Raw genomic sequence first — 18,422 nt, forward strand, 5'->3', positions numbered from 1 at the left:
TATGTCTAATAATATATATCAAATGACCAGTTCTGTCCTTTTTATATATGACATCTGAGTCAACAGTGCCCCACTTACTCTCCTTAGTTGCCAGAAGACTCTCTTTGCGAGCTTGTCTACACTTCAAGTTCTCCTGGTTTCTGTTGGTGCTGCTTCCCACCTCTTTGCTGTGGCAGGGACATTAATATCCTGCAAACTTTGATTAGCAGCCTGCTGCTGGAGTTCCCTTCACTGACTTAACTGACTTTGTGAGAAATACCGTTATTTATCTTCAAACACCTTTTTCCCCGTTGCTGTTGTAACTATTGGATATACTGTTGCCCTTTAATAATGAGGAGGAGAATGGTGCAAAACTGTAAAGCTGATTTTAAAAAAGGATGTTGGATAAAATTAAAAAAAAAATAATTAGTTGTTTTATTCCAATGTTGTTAACCAGGAAGCTTGCCAACACCTGACTATGTAAACCGTGGCGGATTACCAACTCAACCTCAGAGACATAAGCAGATAAGCACACATATGCCAGATAATCATATAAGGCATTTGCATGTTCGTAGGGGTTTGCAGGATTTCAGCACCATGTGTTTTAAAACCTGGGAACCAAACTATAGGGCACATGAACCCACCTATCTGGGCTCATGTGCCCTATAGTATAGTTTGTCTCAACCTCTGACCTTCTCAAATGACACATAACCTGCTTCTACACCACGTGCCATGTGGTGACGCAGTCAGAGGAGGTGCATGAAAGACTACTGGGAAACTGCACTTCCACAAATCCCTGAAGGCGTTTATGCAGAAACAGAGGCTTGCTGCTCTCTGTTTGTGTTTAAGGCTAAAATGTGCAGCTACAGAGCGTCCAAGACAAGCTACACAAACCTCAAAAATGGAAGGGAGAGGTGAACATCTGTTTATATTTTCAAATGAGAAAAATTTAATCTTCTGTGCTCCTTACACTACCGTATTTTCCGGACTATAAGTCGCCCTTTTATTCATAGTTTGGCAAGGGGTGCGACTTATACTCCGCAGCGACTTATATTAGAAATAAATTGAAATAAATACATTGTTAACCCTCCTGTTATGTTCATTTGTGAGGAACAGAGATGATGTTCCTGGGCCAATTTGATGCATGAGGTATGTTAAGTGTTAAGAGTATGTTAAGTGACTCAGAGAATCAGCAAATCTTTTTTTTACAGTAAGATCTTGAAGGCTAACAACATAATATTCTATTTTCCAATGATTTCATAGATTCAGAAATGCAATAAAAATGACAACTGTTTCTACAAATACAGGATGAAAACAGAGTATTATCCCTTGTGCTATCATAGGCACTTTAACGTTGGGAGTTGGGTCATCTAGACCCACTAGACAGTACTCAACCTTTTTTCTTCAATGATTTGTGAACCTCACTGGTGTCCATGGATAACATGAAATCTTTCCACCTTTATCCACTTTTGTCATGGTAGGAATAACACGTCAAAGTAAGGGTGGGGTCATCTAAGATAGTACAAGGGTTAGTTGGCCAATGATGCTTCATGAAAAGAATAAATAAATAAGTATGAGAAAGAATTACTGTGAAATTATGAGATACACAGTCTGCTATGATTGTGTCATGTGAGGTTGTGAAAGTTATTAGTTCTTGGTCCCAGATTTTGTCAAATAAATTTCCTGTCAAAATGCGACTTATAGTCCAGTGCGACTTATCTGTGATTTTTTCTACTTTATAATGCATTTTTGGGCTGGTGCGACTTATACTCCGGAGCGACTTATAGTCCGGAAAATACGGTAGTTTTGAAATATTAGGCTTGTTATCTTCTCTTAAAAAATGAAGCAAAAGCATATGTGAAGTCACAGAATGAGCCCATGAGGTGCAAATTGTCGTCACAACCTGAAGAAAATTTGTTGTCACTTAGCAAAGCCTGGAGTTACAAAACCACATTAATTATTTTGTGTGAGTATTTTTTAAGTGAAAGCTATTGCATCAAAACAAATAAAATAAACAATTTTAAAGAAAATGTAGGCAAATGTCAAAAGCATTTTATCTTTATTGCATAGAATAGCTGCTGCACCTGGAGGCAGTGATTTCCTTGTTGGTGACTGGCTGTGTGTGCGAGCGGTCCTGGACTCTTCGCAAACGTCTTTCTACGGCAGCATTTCGAGAGCGGGGTTTGGGAACTCCTCCATCCGATGTCTTTTCCAGCTCCTGCAACAACGTCTCTGCTAATAATCATCTGTCTCACAGTCTGTCTGTAGATCTGATCTGTTCTTGATGTGCAGATAGATTTGGCATTTACACAAATCTTACAATAATTAACCACTGAAAGAAACACACAAAGTAATGAGCGTACCCTGAAGAGAGACCTTTTTGCAGCTACACTCATCTTGGCTCTTTCATCCAGTTTTTCTTCAGCTGAAAAGAGAAGAATAGAAATGATAAAAACTAACTTTTTCCATCACCAGTCATTTTACAGGACAGAGAACATTTCAGGAATTAACTCTAGAGAACCCAAGAACTTTTTTCCTTCTGCACTCTTAAAGGCTTGTAATTTGTTTTTTGTTTGTTCCTTTTTGATAGTAGCTCGTAACAGCAGTCAAAACATAAAAAAATGAAACACTAAAATAAAAAATTGAAAAGTGAATACATGAAAAGGAAAAATTGCCAAATTTGACTTTGTGGGTTCTCCCACAGGGTTTACTGAATTTTGTTAATCTGAAAATAAAAACTAAAGTGGTAAAGAAAAACTCAGGAGCCTATCTAAATTATGAGGTTTTCTGTTTTTCTCCATATAGAAACACATTATTTTTTTCTAAATAAAAAATTGGGCTTTATTTAAACCACAGACAGAACACAGCTTGTTAGAAAATAGTTTTAGTTACCTTCAGCATCTTCTAGTTGTGATGGACTTAGACGGGACCTGCAGATAACAAAGTCTTTATTTGTAAACATATTTTGATTTTACTGTTGGAAACATTTTTTCAAATGGTTAACAAAGAAAATAATCTGTAATCTTTTCAGCATGAGGTGTTACTTTGTGAAACCAACAAAGGAAGTTATTCTTAGTGCCAACACCAACCACCGTAATCCTATTAGGAATTAAGCGGATGAGAGTCTCAGGATTGGCAATGAAGAGCAGCTTTTATTGACTCTCTGCTTTGCAAACGCTGGAAACCACAGCTGAATGTAAGTGACCTTTGTGTCTTCAAACAGCAAAGTACAACAAACCAATAAGAAAACCTAATTTGTCAGAAGTCTTAGCTCAGTCTCCCCCTCTGGTCACTGGATGCACTTCATCTCCCAGCAACCCCAGCGCACAGTTTCTGGATGCCACACATCTCACTTACATTTGTAAATCACTTCCAGTCCACTTAAGCACTGCACTGAGCCTCACTCAGTGCAAAGTATTGTTTGTGCCACTCTGCCTACGTTACTGAGCGTTATATCCAGACCTTATCTTCTGATTTCCAGACTTTGTTTTGTCTCTGACTCCATTTGCCTAAAACAAATGGAGTCATAGTTTAATTGGCAACTCTAAAGTGTCCATAGGGGTGAGTGTGAGAGTGAATGGGTGTGTGATTGTGGATATTCTACCCTACGACAGACTGGCGATCTGCCCAGGGTATCCTGCTTTCGCCCATAAGTAGCTTCAGCAGCCCCGTGATCCCGAAAGGGATAAAACGGAATAGAAAATGAATGAATGAATGAATGAATCCATTTGCCTACCGCCTGCCCCGACTCTTGTCTGCATCCTGACCTTTCTCGTTGTTTCTCGGATGCTCCTATGCTCGTTTATGACCCCTGCCTGCCTGCCTGACCCTGATTTAGCTTTGTGGCCCTTTAGCTGTGCTAATAAAACCTGCTGCAATCGGAACAAGCCGCCTGCCTGTTTTGTGACATCACTTAAAGTCAAAGCAGGTAAATACGAACTTTTTCTAATTGTGATAAAAGGCTACATCCAGAAATGCAACACAATTTTCTAAAAAGTCCTTTGTCAGTGTAGACCAGTGCTCTGCAACCTGCTGCTCCAGAGCCACATGCAGCTCTTTTACCCCTCCATCGTGACTGTGGTTAGGGAAAAATGAAAGTTTTCTCATTTTAAAAAGTAATTATAAAGTAAAAATTAAGTAGTAAAGTAAAAAAAAAGTATACAGTATTAAATAAACTCATACTTTATTCAACTTAAACAAAAACAGTTGAAAAACAGTATGTGGCACAAGTCGTACTAAAACATTTTAAGATATCTTTGTGCGCTGTGTACCACAGAAAATCAATTGAAGATCAGTGAGCACAACCAGAATTAAGGCGCATCTGATTCTAAACCAAATTTTCTATTTTTGAACAAATTCAAGGATTTTATCTGCACCTTATGGTTAAATATATACACTAAGGGACAGCTAGTTAGCTTTGATTTAAGTTTTGTTTTTTAAATTTACAAATTTCTGGCTGAGATTCCCCCTACAAACAGTAAAACAAACTGTATTCCTTTTTTTTAATCACTGCTGATTTTACATTATACTACTACATTTGCTGCATTATCCTATGTGACACAGGGTGTCTTTTATTTTGAAAGATAGTCATCTAAAATTTTGATGAAATTTTAAAACACTTTCATACTTTGAAAAAGGGCTATTTTCTTTTTATGCTTCTGTTTTATTTATCAAAACATCCTAATAGTTTATAAATATTTATCACAATTGCAACAATACCATGAATATTTCTCTAAAGGGTGAAGTGAGACTTTGTGGTTCCCGCTGGGTTGTAGTCAGTAAGACATTGACCGGAATGGCTCTTTGAGTATAAAAGGTTGCTGACCCTTGGTGTGGACAACAATTTGTATGGATAATAACATAATGCATAACATAAAACCATAGTAAACAGTATGAACTTTTGGCTCTCTTTTACATGCAGCGATCGTTTTCTCTGTACTTGTGGCCAGTAAACCCTTTTTTGTCTTGGTCCATCCCTGCTGTACCTGTCAGACTCCAGACGCTCTGCAGAGGTGATGGGCTGAGTCCTGAACCGCTCCGACATGCGACTCTCTCCTGGAGTGATGTAACGCCGAGGCCTGCGAGCTCCCCGCTCCTGATCAGTGCTGGTGATGGCATCCATTTCCATTGCTGGCAGATCTACTTTAGTCGTCTCACTTTTCAGTTTATAGCGCATTTGAATCAAAAGAAAAACAAAAAACAAGGAAATACAAATGAAGCATTAGTAGTAAAGATTTGTATCCTGTTTTTAGTTTTCAAAGGGGAACAACACAAAAAAGACAACCATGCATAATACGCTGAGATGATCAAACACACGGATCGTAAAAGAATTCCAAGTTTGGATGTAAGCATGCAACAGAAAAGTAACAGTAAAGCTAAGCTTTAAATGACGTTTCATGCCAACAAGCTACACATATTATTGTCCTTATTTTTAAAACTGCTTAGTGATGCAATATTTGACAGTTGATTAGTGGTGTAACACACAACCCATGCCATTTGACCTACAACTCAGGTTTCCGGTTGGCATTCTCCAGGTAGGAGTGTCGCAGTTGTGCTACAGAAACCCTTGTGTCCAAGGTGTTCATATCTCCATTAGTCGTTACAGGAAGAGGGTTAATCCTGGATCCGTCTCTTCTGGCTCTTTCAATGCAATAAATGGCAGAGTGCTTGTTTACACCTATGTCTGACATAGAACGGGTTCGTAACTTGGGTTTTAGTCCACCACTTGTTTCCATGCTTCTGTTTCCTGCTTGAGCCAGAGAGGAACCTGTCTTTAGATAGCCAACTGGGTCCAATTTTTGGATATTCAGTTGGGCTGGTTGCTGCGTCTGTGGAACAGTTTCTTGTTGAAGTTGGGGTTCTTGTTTTATGCGGATCTTCTGGTTTTGACTAGAAAGCACGTGGTGCTCATGCTGACTCTGAAGCAGGCTTTGGTTCTCCTGCAGGTGTCTCAGCTGCTTGAACTGATGTTGCATCTGAGGGAGTTGCTGGCTTTGAGCGGCGTGTTCTCCTTTTTGGGGTTCATGTTGCAGTTGTGGCTCTGGAGGCCGAATTTGCAGGTGCACTGGCTCCAAGGGTTGACTCTGCACATGATGCTGGTGCACAGAGGTGTGGGGAGGTTCCATTGATCTGAAGGTTCTCTGTTCTTGGCTGTCATTGGTAGAGACATGCTCCTCTCCCCTTTCTCTGATCCTCTGAACCTGCCTTTCTCTTCCCCTTTCCCTTGGCCTTTCCCGATCCCAGTCCTCCTCCCCTCGACTCATCCGTCTTCTGTCTGGACTGATGTTCTGTCTGTCCATGGCTTCATGACAGTCCCTCTGAGCATCATCAACACTCCTTTCCCTTCGACGAATTTCTGAGGGTAAAACAGCTTTCCTGCTCTTTAGGAGTCCTTCTGTGTGGCCTTCTTCCTTCAGGACCTGCTTTGCCTCCAGTCTTGCCTCCCTGTGGGCTGCATAGATCTGGTCAGTGCTCACTCTTCTTCGTGGTTGTACCTCTGGAGGTCCAGAAGATTTGCGGACTGGAGCAGGTACAGCCAAATAGGGCTGAGGGTCCACAGCAGTGGCACAGTGTTGAAGGTCAGATGTGAAGGGATGACTGGCAGTTTGGCCGTGGCCAGGACGGTTGTGAGTTTGGGAACCACTCCTCTTCATGATGATCTCTGGCTGCTTGGATACACGTTGAGCACTTCCATGAGAGTGATGTTGGTTCGTCTGGTGTCGGTCTGGACTCCAGTCTGGGGGCTTCTGGACAGTTTCATCTCTGGACAATCGCTCTCTTACTCGGATTCTTGGAGAAAGAGAGGCACCAGGAACACTCAGATTTGTAGCAAAACAACAACCAAAACTTAACCTGTTGGTGGAAACATGCTCTAATAATACTAGTGTTCTCACAGTTGGCTGGGGTGAAGAATGAAAAGTTTTTGAATGTTCTGACAATCTAACTGTTCATCAGAAGAAAGGAGGTGGGGAAGGGACTTTGAAAAACTGTACAAAACTTCTAGTACAAACTGGGAGCCCAACTCACCTATAGACAATATAGTAGGTGTAAATCCAAACCCCAGTACAAATCAGTCTACTAAATCCTGATGACCAATATCAAATTAAACCAAAAATGAAAAACACAAACCATCAAGGGTCAATTTTAAAGGTTTAGCTGACAGTGCTTAGTCACAACAAGGTCAAGTAAAAGCTCCTTGTGAGCTTTAACCACAATCCAAATCTAGAGTCAATTTCCTTCATTGGCAGCCTTATGACCTCCAGTAGCTAAAGGTTCTCCTAATCTCATTGTGGACCACTAAGCCAGGTATTTATCATGCACCTGCTTAATCTGAAAAAGCAGGAAAGAGAGCTTGTGAGTCAAACTAGCAGGTGAAAAAATAGCTATGTTGCAAAAAAAGAACCAAGAACTTGATTTTTAAAATATATTTCAAATCAATGTTAACATGCTTATGTTGTACATAAATCTAAACAAAATTTAACTTGTGAAAAAGTTCTGTATTTAGACCTTTAATCATACTTGGACTTTTCTGGGCCACAGTCATGTCTGGAAAAATGTAAAAACACCCGACATAAATGAGATCAAATCAAATAAATGCTGGATGACAAAATATGCGTTGAAACTTCAAAGTGGGAATTCACCACACTTTTGTTTCGCAGAGCACAGAGAAATCATGACTTAGAATGATTGAATGGTTGATTTTTATATAAAAAGTTAAATGTTAGTCAGCCAGTAGATTGTGAGATTTTTATTAAGCTCCTGAAAAGCTACAAGGTAAGAATGTGAGGCATCAAAATAAAAGCTTGATATACCCAGTGGACGTATTTAATGGGTCTTCACACGGACATTACCTTGAAGACCAACTGACTGTCTGAGTCTGTGTTGAGACATCAGACACCAATAGACAGGGCGGCCAGGCTGCAAGATGACGTGACAGTCAGGCCAAGCTTGTGACTATTTGTTTTTATCAGACAAGCTGTGCTAGTAATCCAAAAGGCTTGCCAAAATATTGAATATTTTGGTTTGTTGAACAGTCTATATAATTGTGTTTGCAAGCAAAGGTACATACTGTTGTATTGATGTAACTTAAAAACGAATGCACATACTGGCTCACCTTTCATTGACATGAACCACCTTATTTATAGGCACCAGATCACAGTCCAGCATGCCACCTGTCCCTGCCTTTATGTAATCGGCTCACACTCCTCCTCACTTTCTTCCTTTGACAAGTGCTAACCTTCCCTTTGCTTCTGTGCCTGATAGTTTCTGATTCTTACAAAAAGTGGTCAGTTCTAAACAAGATAACTAATAATGTGTCAACATTTTTGAACTTCTTCAGACAACGACCAAATCATAGCCTCTTCAAAGCTCTCTGACAGACCTAAAACATAGAATGGTCTTTGCACCAAAAGCTCAAGTTAGCAGTCTAAGGGTCCAATTTACAATCATCCTAATAAAGAGGACAAAATTATCCATGAAAAGAGATCAAACAGGCCATTTTGTTAAATTTGCAGGTGTTTAACTAAAAACAATTGCCCAATAAATAATGTGCTAAAATAAAAGTATTCCAATGAGCATTTAGTGTGCACTATGGACTGCTTTCTTTCAATCAATGCAAACGAAAATAGGGAATGGTCAGAAAGAATGGGGAGCTCCTGGAACAGTTTGTATGATGATGATGAATGATGGACAATGATACTCTCGCAGGAGGGTGCAAAGATGCGGCGCAGGCTGGATGAGGAGCACAGGAGAGATGGACGAGTGGAAAAGAGTGTGCATATAAGAATTTTCCAACGTGAAGTTACTTTTTTTTTTTTTTTTTTATACACTGTATTTTATCCCATGAAGGGAAATTCTTTCTCCGCCGTTGACCCATCCCCTTGGGGAGCGGTGAGCTGCAGCCGAAACCGCGCTCGGGAGGCAGTAGCGTTAAGGGCCTTGCCTAAGGACCCTCACTGGGTGATGTTAACTGCTCGCCATTGATATGGTAATTGCCCCCAGTGCCATTGCTCATTCCCCTCCGGGAATCGAACCCTGGTTTCCTGCGTGGTAGCTTCCCACCTTACCAACCGAGCTACCCAGCCGCTTCAGATACTGACAAAAGGAAGAGAAAGACACCAATGTGATAGTCTATGTCTCCATCATCTATGCTTCTGGCATTTCAAAGCATTTCCATGACCAGAAAGGATGCTTCCTCTTTGTCGCCATTTGTTCGACGTCAGCCTTTTGTGATTAAAGTTGCTCCAGGCTGCTTTTGTGCAAAAAGACATTAAACAGCAGCCAGAATCCTGCTTTTGTGTTTGCTACATTACTGGTAATTTATTTGTGTCTACTCTTTCCAGTTTGCTGTGATTTCTGTCAGAAAAAACGCCCATATTGGATGTTCATTGATGCCCACTTCAAAAGATGGATTGACACAACACAGCTATTACATCAGGTGCAATGTATATTTGCTTGTGTTGTCAAGTTTTTACACTTTTTTATGCATCCAATTAACCTCTGCACACAGCCAAGCCAGAGTTAGAGCAGTCAATCTCTGATCAGGAGGTTCAGTTCCTGCCTTTCATACCCGTGTTCTGAAATGTCCTCCGCAGAGACACTAAACTCCACATTGCTTTGGGTGGTCTAGTCAGCTCTCCCCACCAGTGTGTGCATGTGTGTGCATGGGTGAATGGGACTGTGACTGTAAAGCGCTTTGGGTCTTAACCAAGGTAGAAAGGGTGGTGTAAACATGGGCCATTTACTAAACCTTTAGTAAACCAGGCTATGTCCTTACAGCAGGACAGTCAAGAATGTTAAAATTATTTTTAAAATCTAGTTTAGAAATTCATCCCTAAATGAATGTAGGAAGGGCCATCAGCAAAACCAATTTAAAACTCAAAGCACCAACTGAACCATAATCTGAAGCATTCTGGTGTTGTGGCATGTTCAAACTTACCCCTGCCTGTTGAGGATGCTCTGTGCCTGTTGCTCTATGAATAAATCTCCAGGTGAGATACCATAGCGAGTGGAGGGCAGGGAAGACCTACGGGCAGTGCGAGGAGAGCTGGGAACTGCTGCAATACTGTAGCCCTTGGTGGTTTGGCTTGACTCTTGGTGGTGGGTATGCAGTTGTTGAGGCAAATGTGGCTCCTGTGTCCTGCTTCTGTAAGAAACTGAGCCCTCCTGAACTTCACCTCGGCGGTTGTTCTCCATATTCAATGCTTTTTCAGGTTCCACCAACCTACTGGGCCTTTCTTGGGTTGGAGGCGGGGCTTGGTTGGAGTGGATGTGACCCACTGTGCCAGCAGGTGAAGGCTCTGGGTGTGTCCTCATGTAAACCCTGCCAATTCCAGAGCGATACGGCACACTAGGCTCCCGCCCTTGAGCCTCCACTTGGACTGTTTCCTTTTCCCGCCTGGCAGATGATTGACGGACAGCAGATTCTGGATCCTGCCTGGAACGGTAACGTGGAGTGTAGTCCACATCGGCCTCCTGATCAAGATGGATGCCATAGCGCTCTGAAAGCTGCCGACGGCGTTCTGCTTTATAGCGGGCGATTCGTTCAGCCTTTGAGGTGAGGTTGTTGGGCTCAGTGGAGCCAGATGCGGGTGTTGATGATGTTGACAACGTCACTGGATCTACATACACCACAACTGGCTCTGTATGGCTGCTGCCAACACCACTTTTGGCATGGGGTGATCGGTCTGGAGATGACATTGTCTTCTTTGGTGTCTCCAGCTCTGCTCGATTGTAGCGCTTGGCTGTGGTAGAGAGTAGTATTGCAAAATTAGACAAAGCGGCATTGACAAACTGCAACTTTTTCTGGCTTCATTGGTGCAACAATTGTACATCTACACTCTAAAAAGAGTATTTGAGCTGTAGTTGGAAAGATGAACTTTTTTACATTGATCTAACTTAATTTTTTAGTTTGGTGAAAATAAATCATTTTATTGAGTTCATTCAGCTTAAAAATAACACATAGTTGTCTGACATAGTTATTTTACTTTCAATCAACTTAATTCAATTAAGTTGGTGTAACTTTGGTGTGAAGTTATCAACGTGCCATGAAGTCATAACAAGGAATTGTGGGATACCATTTAATTTGCTTATCTGGGCAGATTGGGTTTAACTGTGATTTTTTTGTCCATGTGTTTTGTTGTATAGCAGTTTTATTCTGTTTTAAATAGTAATTTAAACTGTTTTGTTTATTTCTGTTAGGTACCGGGGCCAGGGCGGCTTGTTTTGTTTCAGTTCACTTCCGGTTTTATTTTGACATTTCCGGTTACTCGCTGGATCGTTTTGATTACTACTTGGAGTTCGAGTTTGATTATAATTAAATCTTTGGTAAAGCTACCTTCTGGAATCCTGCGCTTGTGGCCAAACACCCACCCTAACAATTTCTTTCTGAACCATGAGTTAGAGTTTGGGGGAGGATAATGACCAACCCCGTTGTGCGGTAAACCACCGTAACTCCCACTATTAAAGATATAGTAAACAAGTTACTGACTTATAATGCGAGACATTGCTGGGTCGGTCATATCTTTGATATGGAAATACAAGGCCCATTGGTGGAAACTTTAGAAAAATGTGTCAATTTAAGTTGAATAAACAAAAGTAAAAAAGAATAGTAAAAAATTTAAGTTAGATCAAGGTATTAATTTGAGTTGGATAGACGTAAGAAATTAAGTTTAATAAATGTAATTAAATTACGTGTTACCAATTGAAGTGACTCAATTTAGTTGGATCAACTTTTTTCTTTTTAGAGTGTATGTGTCCATTTACATTCTTTCACTACTTTATTTCTTGTTAGAAGTGCTAAGCTTTCTAAATTAGGGCAAAAGGAAAAATACATCCAGAACAATTCTGAACAACTTCTGAACTTTTTCAATCGATTCTGATACTTTCCACGGTCTAACCATATTCTTTCACTTTCAAGATGTTCTTGTATCACAAAAGTGATATAGTTTCTTTAATAATTCCTGGGTCCGGATGAAGGAGCGGATGAAAAAATGCCATTTGAAAAAGCTTGTAGGTGTGAAATTGAATCTACAACAGCGACCCACAAACTCCCTGCTCTGCTCCAGTCTAATAGATTTGCTTGTAGACAAGATCCATGTGCATTTTCATTTTCCTCATCTGAGCTGGCATCTGGCTCAAAACTGTACGGGTAGATGGCTCCAATATTGCTCGCCATTATTGATGCACCAGAGAGCGTGTGAGGGGCTGTAAGCTAGTGAGAGAGAGTGTAGACCGATGAATGGAAGGAAGTAGACGCAGGCTTGCCTTAAACCAGTGTTTTTCAACCAGACTGCTGCGGCTCACTAGTGTGCCGTCAGAGATGGTCAGGTGTGCCACGGAAAATTACAGATTTTTACTCAAAACATATCATCATCATCAGAATATCAGCTCTGTTTCACACTGAGTACTTTGCAAACAGCTTTGTGGAGCTCTTCTATATAAATACATGAGATCTCTCAGCATCTTCAGTGTCTTTCATAAGGAGGCGAGTGAGAAAAACTTTTCGCGGTGGCTCCGCCCACATGCAGCGGGAGCATCAGGTTTCTAAACACACTTATGTACAAATGTCCAGCAGTGACTTTGACGCAGATTAAAACAAAGGAGGAGGATGCGAATTGAATGCGTGAATTGTGTTAACTGTTGAGATTGAGATGAAGTGTGTAAAAGGGGGGGCAATCTGCGGCACATTTCTGTACCCAAATGGGGCTAGTAATCTGCACGGATCATGGATCATCTGTGCCCCGCTATTCCACAAGATCTGGTGTACTTTTGAAAAACTTGAAATTAAGTTTCAGTATAAGACAAAACAAACTAAAAGAAACAGCATTAATTAAACAGCATAATTTCTAATCGATAAATCTTGGTCATTGCAGTTCTATCATTATAGTGGCATCATTTAAAGTTACAAAAACAACCACAAGAAATTCAACTAAAAAGTAAATCCAGCCCCAAACTTTTTTTTAAATTTTAAATCAATTAGGACTCTGCATGACTACCTGTGACCCGTGGTTCACGGGGGTCAGAGGCGCGAGTGTACCGTGGTGGGTCCTCCTCCAGCATCCTGTTGGCCACCAAACCACCAGACACAAGAGCAGGTGTGGCTTCGCTTTCAATCCCCTCCAAGCGCCGGGCTATCCTCTCCTTTCTTCACCAGGCATGAATAAAGATGAGGGATTTCTTCCAAAACAAGTCATATTTGACCAAACAAGACATACCTGTTCATCTGCAGTTCTTTGGATATTCCTCCTTCAAAGTATTTCTTTAAATCAGACACTGCAAAAACAAAGAAAATGGTCACGTTTTATTTTAAGGAATGCCAACAAAAATATGTTCTTGCAATTAGATTTTACGAACCTTTTGGGAGAACAACCAGAAGTTTACCATCTGTGTCAGAGACACTCTTGACCAGGGTAGTTTTATCTTTGAAGGAACAGTCACTCTGAAAACTATGAAAAAATGTGAAATGTAAGTAAACTACAGGCATTTAGCACATCAACCTAAATGATTCTCTGAAACATAAATTAAAATAGGAGGACATAAAACAACCTTAAGCCTAACTGAACAATGGTCAGCTACAGTTCACTGAAACTCCCCAACCTGAGGTGTAGTGACTCAGTAAACCCAAAACAGCTGCAGAACAACCTGGAATAACAAAAACTTTACAAATACAATTTCTAAAACCCTGAATTGTTGTGGCTTCAATCATTGATAGGTAAAAGCCACAGAAAAAAATGTACAACCTCATCCTTCAGTTTCTGCTTCATCATCTGCCTCATGTGACTCAACTCAACTTTGCCTTGCTTGACTCGTCTTAAGGAGTTGACAGCAGGTAAAGGAAGAGCTCAGCTTCTATCCATGCTGTGGAGAATCAGCTTAAGGAGGAGAGGAGGAAAATCCTTTTTCCTCTTAAAGGTTACTGAAAAGCAAAAGGTTTGTATCTGGCTGCATCAGAATGCCCCAAAAATTACAGACTTACTGCTTTTCTAATCTTCTCATCTAAATCAAATCAAATAGTATTTATGAAAAGCCTTTCTCATGCATTGCGCAGCTCGAAGCGCTTTACATTTAAAAACAAAAACATACAAACATCAATTCCTGCTTTGTATATTTGTGATGTGTGCACCAACTCTTTTATTTTCAGTCTAAACTTTTATCAAGTCTATAAAGATCTTTCTGGTTCCACTATGCTGTTGTTTAGTTTTGTGTTTCACATTTTAGAAACAAAACAATGTTTTGGGACTTTCTTTTAAATTTTTCACTGAAGTAGATACATAGTATTTATCGAAATTATTTATCGAAATGCTGAGGTGCATTTTCATCAACTACATGAAAAAGTAAACTGCTGAGAGTTCATATTCTAAACCCGTTTTTGTCCATTTTGGGGTTATGGGGCTGCTGGAGCCTATCCCTGCCACTCGAGGGGGAAGGCAGGGGAGATCCTGGACAGGTTGCCAGTCTGTCCCAGGGCTGAAAATTGACAAATTGTTTTTCAATTTTAAGCTTTTCCTGTGAGTCTATAACTCAGGTTTATTTTTTGCACTTTTGAAAAAAATTTAATATAAACGCTTAACATGCTGCATGATTTCAAGTACTCTGCCTATGGACGTTGAATTTAGTGCTCCCACAGACCTATTAAAGCTTGTAAAAGCTAGAAAGACTCTTTAACTTAGAGTCGATTGACTTAAAAAAATGTAAAAACAGTTTGAAACATTCAAATTAGTAAAGTCAGAGCAAACCACTTTCAGCAGACTGTCAGAGTCCTTTTTGAATTCCAAACGTGCAGTAGTACAGTATGCACTCACAGACCAAAAAAGTCTAATGTCATCCATGAAATTGTGGATACTGCCAAATCTTAGGAACTGACAAGTTTCTTACTGAAGGCAAGACATTTTACAATTCTTCTATTTAAACAGCATCTTAAAAACAATCTAAGCAATTATAGGAGTGAGTAGGAAATACAAAATGATTCAGATTCATAAAATGTCAAATAGTCTGTCTGTAACAAAAATCTCCCATGGTCATGGATCACATCTTCTCATTGCCAGGTATTAATCAAACAAACGAAATGTGATGATCTTCTTACTTTAAGGATCCTGGCAGAGAGGTTGAGTTGCAGATTTTGGTGGAAACTTTTGATCCAAATCCTGTGAAATGAAATAAAATAACACACCTTACTTGAACTAAAAGCCATAGTAGTAGATATTTTCCAATTGAGGAGAGGAGTAACACAAGTATTTCAGTCATTTTTTGAATATTAATGTTTAATATGAACGCCAACATTTTTACTCCACTACATAAAAGCGTGTACAGCATAGGCCCTAAATCAAACTCCCTTCTTCTATAGAGAAATAAACAGCTGTTACTCATATTTCATTGCGTTTATATTAATATATGTCATTACATTTGTCAGATTAACCAATTTTGCTCTGCTACCTTTGCAAGTTATTAAAGTTAATTAATCTGCTACCTTTGTAAGTTATTAAAGTCATAAACTGACCAATCAGATGCCTCAATAGATGTGGTCTCGTGTCGCAGTCGTTTTGAATTTTTGAGTGACAGATTCTCCCGAGCAGATTTTCAAGCGGTAGGGGTGTAGATTTCCAGCAAGCTCACTCCTGAATGACGAGATTAGTTGCCATAGAAACATTGACTCAGGCCGACTCAAACCAATCACTTCTTACTGATCATTTTCTAGTTCCAACATATCAACAACCGTAGTGCGAAAAACTGTATTGACTTCATTTGGTTGGAGCTGGAAGTAAACTATTTTCTATAGGTGATGTCACACTCACTTGATCCAGTTCTCAGATACAGTCTATGATGTACATTTATTTGGCAAGTGACTCAGCTCTTTATTTTTCCTTTACTGTATTAGTTTGAGTAAAAATTGAACAGAGAATTCCTACTACTTTTGCATTCTCCGTGTTTGTTGTTGGTTCTGCTGTTCTTGCGTGTCAGACCGATAATCATAGGAAGGAGGGATGTGAATGAACTTCACTAAGACCATGTTTAGGAGCTGATGCAGAAGATTTGTTTGTTTGGTCAAGTATTGTCTTATCAAACCACCCAGTCCTTCTGGACAGACTTTCCAACACTGGCATCACTAACCTTCCCCTCAGCTGGTTCCATTCCTATCTTTCAGGTCACACCCAGTTCATCCAGTAAAAATCATTCCCCTCTCCAGGTGTGCCCCAGGGCTCTGTCCTGGGGCCCCTTCTCTTCATCGTCTACCTCCTCCCCCTCGGTCACATTTATCGAAAACACAACATCCATTTTTTCACTGCTCTGTGGACGACACCCAGCTCTACATCTCCTCCAAACCTGGCTCCACTTTTCCACCTTCTTCCCTCTCCAATTGTCTTCTTGAAGTCAAATCCTGGAACACCACAAATTTCCTTAATTTAAATTGCAATAAGACTGAACTTCTCATTGTTGGCACTAAACCCCCCAATAGAAAACTCAGTCATTTCTCTCTCTCCGTCCCGCTCTCACTCCACAGCTGTCCTAGTCCACAGTCTCATCACCTCCCGTATGGATTACTTTAACTCCCTTCTTTCTGGACTTCCTCAGAAAACTCTCAATAAGCTTCAACTGGTTCAAAACTCAGCTGCTCGAATAATAACCCCCCCCCCCCCCCCCCCCCCGTCCATTCACCATATTACACCTGTCTTCCAGCAGCTTCATTGGTTACCTGTACCTCACCGGATCACTTCCAAAATCCTCATCTTAACCTTAAAGCCCTCCACAACCTCGACCCTCCATATCTTTCAGAGCTCCTGACTGTTGCTCCTCCCACTCGCTCCCTCAGATCCTCTTCCTCCCTTCGACTGGCTGTTCCACGATCGCGTCTCTCTTCCATGGGGGGCAGAGCAGTCAGCAGCTCTGGAACCCCTCTCCCCTCTGATCTACAAAATATAGACTCACTTTCTCAGTTTTCCAAACATCTCAAAACTCACCTTTTTCATTCTGCATTCAGCACATAATATTTAAACTGCTGTTTTAACTGGTAACTTATTTTGTGGAGTTTTGTTGCTGTATTTTATGCTTTAACATATATATATATTTGTACTGTGAGCCGACCTTGAGTGTCCAGAAAGGCGCTTTATAGATAAAATGTATTATGATTATTATTATTATTATCATTATATTTTAAGGTCTGCCTAAAAAACAAGAAGTGGTGTCATTCAAAATAATTAAATTGTAATCCTAGTGATGGGGTTAAAGACAGATGTTTAGCTTGTATTTAAATAATGTCAATAGTAGGGGTGTAACACTGAATTAACTTAATTGATAAATCGATTTATATTCCTATGATCCAACCAGGTCGATCTGTCTGAGGGAAGCTGTTATTCGAATTGAATCAAATGTATTATAACTCTACCACTGTGAAATTGTTTCAGACTGAAATTAATCAATTATATAAATATTGTAAAATACCATTTGGATTTAGACAGAGTAGGATTTTTTCACTATAAAGTAAATCGACTAAGTGCATCAGAGCGGACAACATTCATGAGATGGCGTCAAAAAAGATCAAGCCATCATTACAATCCATTGTGATCAAACATTTTGAATTTTGCAAAGACATGTGACCATACAGTTTGGTAGAATGTTGTAATAATGTTCCATCTGAGCTGCACGGTGGTGCAGTGTTTAGTTTGCATGGTCTCCCCGTGCATGTTTGGGTTTTCTCTGGGGACTCCGGCTTCCTCCCACCATCCAAAAACATGCTTCATAGGTTTATCAGTTACTTTAAATTGTCCTGATGTGTGTATGGGTGTGTGATAAAGTGTGAAAAAAGTTCCCAGGGGTCGTCAACCCTCATCTCATATCACTGCAACCAACAGCCTGTTGTAAAGTTGTATCCCAGTATGGAAGACAGATCTGATTTCTGCAGCAGACGATTTCAGACCCAGTCTGACTTATTTTGGCCTCTGATGACCCTGTAGCACAACACTTCAGTGAAAATAACCTACATGAAGACACGACAGCAGAATGTTTCTTATTTGAGAGGACATTTTATTGGAACTGATTGGAGGACTTTCTACAGACGCTTTTCTTCACCATTTTTCCAGTGATTTTTATATAGAATTGGCTTCAGTGCGTTTTTGCTTCACAAGTGCCATGCTGGTAGAAACATTTTGTTTAGCTTCCCCTGTTTTTAAAGATGATCACACCAGTGGGAATGCTGTGTAGGTGTGAATCTACAACTTCACTTTCTGTGCTGGAAGATGTCAGTTGAGCTTTCCTTAGAAACGCCTGAAGGTTGTCAACAAAACAAGGAGCACAAGACTCAAGGCTGGCAGCGCCAAGGAGCAGCTTAGGCTGCTGACAGTCCAAAAGTCAGTGGTGAGAAGGATTTTCTATAAATATTCAGAGGTGCAAAATAGACTCCCTGAGCACTCAGGGCCTTTGCTTTCCACACTCTGTTTGCAGAACAAGAA

At 40.3% G+C, this 18,422-nt stretch overlaps 1 protein-coding gene across 14 annotated transcripts in view; it reads right to left on the minus strand.

The window, feature by feature from the left end:
- svilb (supervillin b) overlaps positions 1–18,422 on the minus strand; it is a 66,609-nt gene that overhangs the window by 37,580 nt on the left and 10,607 nt on the right. For 10 of the 14 annotated variants that reach the window (XM_020710655.3, XM_078934200.1, XM_078934198.1 and 7 more), the window contains 10 exons: positions 15,062–15,122; positions 13,333–13,424; positions 13,194–13,251; positions 12,975–13,123; positions 9,917–10,721; positions 5,485–6,768; positions 4,965–5,135; positions 2,872–2,909; positions 2,343–2,404; positions 2,064–2,197 (listed from right to left, as the gene is read on the minus strand). In XM_020710655.3, the coding sequence (XP_020566314.1) occupies positions 2,064–2,197; positions 2,343–2,404; positions 2,872–2,909; positions 4,965–5,135; positions 5,485–6,768; positions 9,917–10,721; positions 12,975–13,123; positions 13,194–13,201 (2,651 nt within the window). In that variant the 5' untranslated portion in view covers positions 13,202–13,251; positions 13,333–13,424; positions 15,062–15,122. The remainder of the gene's footprint in view (positions 1–2,063; positions 2,198–2,342; positions 2,405–2,871; positions 2,910–4,964; positions 5,136–5,484; positions 6,769–9,916; positions 10,722–12,974; positions 13,124–13,193; positions 13,252–13,332; positions 13,425–15,061; positions 15,123–18,422) is intronic. The other 4 variants (XM_078934205.1, XM_011485988.4, XM_020710656.3 and 1 more) reach the window with 3 other exon arrangements.

Source organism: Oryzias latipes, chromosome 17 (genome assembly GCF_053564925.1).
Source record: "Oryzias latipes strain Hd-rR chromosome 17, Olatipes_Hd-rR_3.1".
Classification (NCBI taxonomy): domain Eukaryota; kingdom Metazoa; phylum Chordata; class Actinopteri; order Beloniformes; family Adrianichthyidae; genus Oryzias; species Oryzias latipes.